This window comes from Lepidothrix coronata, unplaced genomic scaffold, assembly GCF_001604755.1.
Source record: "Lepidothrix coronata isolate B3197 unplaced genomic scaffold, Lepidothrix_coronata-1.0 Scaffold2014, whole genome shotgun sequence".
Taxonomy (NCBI): Eukaryota; Metazoa; Chordata; class Aves; order Passeriformes; family Pipridae; genus Lepidothrix; species Lepidothrix coronata.
In genome coordinates this window covers 1-3,082 of record NW_016692194.1, presented here as the reverse complement: position 1 = coordinate 3,082, position 3,082 = coordinate 1, and the positions used below count along the sequence as shown (strand labels likewise).

At 46.2% G+C, this 3,082-nt stretch overlaps 1 protein-coding gene across 1 annotated transcript; it reads left to right on the top strand.

The window, feature by feature from the left end:
* The first annotated feature begins 161 nt into the window (after positions 1-161).
* Positions 162-2,522, top strand: LOC108491858 (ATP-citrate synthase-like). The gene is made up of 5 exons (XM_017803657.1): positions 162-327; positions 522-635; positions 1,152-1,234; positions 1,476-1,552; positions 1,727-2,522. The coding sequence occupies exons 1-5, from the start codon at positions 223-225 to the stop codon at positions 1,819-1,821; spliced, it is 474 nt and encodes a 157-aa protein (XP_017659146.1). The 5' UTR covers positions 162-222; the 3' UTR covers positions 1,822-2,522.
* Positions 2,523-3,082: the final 560 nt, after the last annotated feature.

The window sequence follows — 3,082 nt, the reverse complement described above, 5'->3', positions numbered from 1 at the left end:
GTTGACTCCATATTGGCACTTGTCTGAGTTAAAACCAGATGCTTTCTCTCATGTGCCTGCCCAACTTTAATGTCATGGGTGTCACAGAGACCAGCAGGGTGGATGGGGGAGATAATCTTGTGTTTGTTTTGTACCTGAACTGTGGAGTCCTTTGCTGCAATTCCCTTTGTGCCCTACACCCAGGGTGACCGGTTTGGGGGAGCACTGGATGCTGCAGCCAAAATGTTCAGCAAAGCCTTTGACAGCGGGATTATCCCCATGGAGTTTGTGAATAAGATGAAGAAGGAAGGGAAGCTGATCATGGGCATTGGACACAGAGTCAAATCGGTAAGAAAACTGTGTTAGGACAAACAGGAGGGAGTTTTACTGAAGGTGAGGAAGAGCAAAAACAAAGGAAAGCAAATTGGCAAGTTTGAGGCAGCTATTGACCAAGTTGTCCCAACCCTACAATGAGTAAAACTGATGTCAGGTACCTGTGTAAGAGGCAACGTCAGTGACTGTGACATGCTCTGAACCTGCAGATAAACAACCCCGACATGAGAGTTCAGATTCTCAAGGACTACGTGAAGCAGAACTTCCCAGCCACTCCACTGCTGGACTACGCACTTGAAGTAGAGAAAATCACAACTTCCAAGGTGAAAGACGCCAGCGCTGAACTGCTCTGAGGACTGGTTCTCTTGGGAGGGAAAGTGACTGAGGTTCACAATGTATTTTAAGTGCAATGCTTCAGAAGTTGTTCCTGGGGGTTGTGTTTCTGTGGTAGAGTTGAGGCCGTTTATAGCTGCAGTTTGGAAAGGCTTTAAGGTGTCAGGATACTAGGAAAATGCTGAACAAGCCAAACCATCATCTCTGTGGCCACTGTCCACACTGGCACTGCTGGATGTAAATCCAAGGCCATTGGTACATGTGTTGGGCCGTGGCAGAGAATCTCTGTGGCTTGATCCAACAGGCCCCTTCTTTGAGGCTGGTTTTCCAGCATTCCCATTTAAGAGCCTTTGGCTCTTGCTCAGGCTGCTGAGCTGCCTCTCCATCGCTGGGCTGGTGTGTCCCCAGTTACAGGCAACCGTGAAGTCACCCTTGGTGTGGAAGGTGCCAGGTAAACGCCATTTGCACTGTTAACATCTTCATTGGGGTGTTTTCATTTCTTGCAGAAACCAAACCTTATCCTGAATGTAGATGGCGTTATTGGAGCGGCCTTTGTTGATGTACTCAGGAATTGTGGCTCTTTCACACGGTGAGTAGGGAGGGGGCTGTACTTGGGTCGTGGTCCTATAAAGTGATGGGAGCTGCCCTGCCAGCTCCTGGGGGGCAGAATTTCAGGACACTGGGAAGGAAACATAGCCTAGCCTTGGGGGCAGAAAGCTGTCACATGAATTCTTGTGGCTTCTGGCACTAGAGCAGGTTCTCAGCCTATCTGACATTGATTCCTTAAATAGATCACTACCAGGAGCTATTTAATTTCCTTCCTTTTGCAGAGAAGAAGCAGATGAATATATTGAAATAGGGGCTCTCAATGGCATCTTTGTACTGGGCAGGAGTATGGGATTCATTGGTGAGTTTGCCACGTCCCCACCCCTTCCCATCTCCTGGGGCTGCCCTGCCCCAGGAACACCAGACAAACCTGAACCTCGGGGGGACTCGGTGTACTCCAGAACTTCAAGTTGTTCCAAGGCAAAGACGAGGAGGAGGGATGGGAATTCTGTAACAGAAACTGTTGTCATTTCAGGACACTACCTGGACCAGAAGAGATTGAAGCAGGGTCTGTACCGTCACCCGTGGGATGACATATCCTATGTCCTACCAGAGCACATGACCATGTGAGAAACTGGTGTTGCCCTGGAATGTCACTGCACGAGGACAGAAGCCTGTCCAGGGGACAGCCACGGTGGGACTGTGTTGTCTAAAGCCCGTTGGGACAGAGACGTCGAGCTGCCTGGTCAAACTGTGCAAAGCGACTGTTTTATAAGAATAGAAACTTACTCTAATAAAACCAAAACTTGTGCTATTCCCTCTGTTACCTGCTGTATTTAATACTGTCTCTCACCGGTTTAGTTTTTCTACTCTCTCATTTCATTTTGTTTCCAGAAAAGATTAAGGGTTTTGGGGAGAAAGTTTGGCTCATGGGCACAGTCTTATGGAACATTACTCTGGTAATATGAAGGGGAATGTGCCCATCCTTCCCATAAGCCATGACTTAGGCTTTTTTTTTTTTTTAACTGTATTCTCATCCTTGGTCTGATTGTACCTGAATATTGGGACCACTGCTGATGTATAACCAATGTTACTCAAGCGCTGGTGTAGTAATTTAAACTGTAAAGTTGTAACATACTGCTGTGAAAACTGTGAAATCCCTGTACTCCGGTGTCTGTATTTATGCAAACAACTTCTTTCCTCTGCTGCTCTGTGCACTGTCACTCATGTTACCTGCAGCTGCAAAAAATATCTCAGTAATAAGTTCAGCGTCCTCCTTGTCTGTGTATTGTAACCGAACTCAAATAAATACACGCTACTAATTTATTCTTTTCCATTTGTGGCTTCTGAAAGTTGGTCCTAGACACTGTCTGAGGGGTGTGACGATCTGGGAACCAGTCACTTAACAAAACACTGCGCCTCAAAGCAGTTACTCCTTAGAGACTGTATTTCAGATGATTTAAAAGGGGGGAAAAAACAAACTCAAAATGCATACGTGTACCCTCGCATGTTTCAGTGTAGGTCAAAAAGATGAAATTTAGCAAAGCAGAAAAGAAACAGAAGGAAAGAGACTAGTTATAATTGACATGACATATAATACAAGAGTTAGGGAACTGCATTGTGTGAAAAGCAATCATGAAATAATCAACTGCAGATCACTTCCTTCTTATTAACAAAAAACCCTGTGTACCTTAGTTGGAAGGTGAAATCCTTATTCCTCAAGTGCAGTCTCTTCCCCACAGCCTGCCGGGGAGAGCAAGAGTAAGGAGGAAAAAATGATCAGAAAGATGCCTGAGGCTCTTTGTGGAACCAGGTGTGTGTCTGGTTTGGGTACCTGAGCAGAACCGGGTGTGTGTCTGATCTGTGGTACCTGAGCAGAACCAGGTGTGTG

Bases quoted from the DNA above. Each gene is read 5' to 3' on its own strand.
- LOC108491858 (XM_017803657.1), top strand. From the start codon at position 223: ATGTTCAGCAAAGCCTTTGACAGCGGGATTATCCCCATGGAGTTTGTG. The intron at 328-521 runs GTAAGAAAACTG...CTGAACCTGCAG, and splicing joins TTGGACACAGAGTCAAATCG to ATAAACAACCCCGACATGAG. The intron at 1,235-1,475 runs GTGAGTAGGGAG...TTCCTTTTGCAG, and splicing joins AATTGTGGCTCTTTCACACG to AGAAGAAGCAGATGAATATA.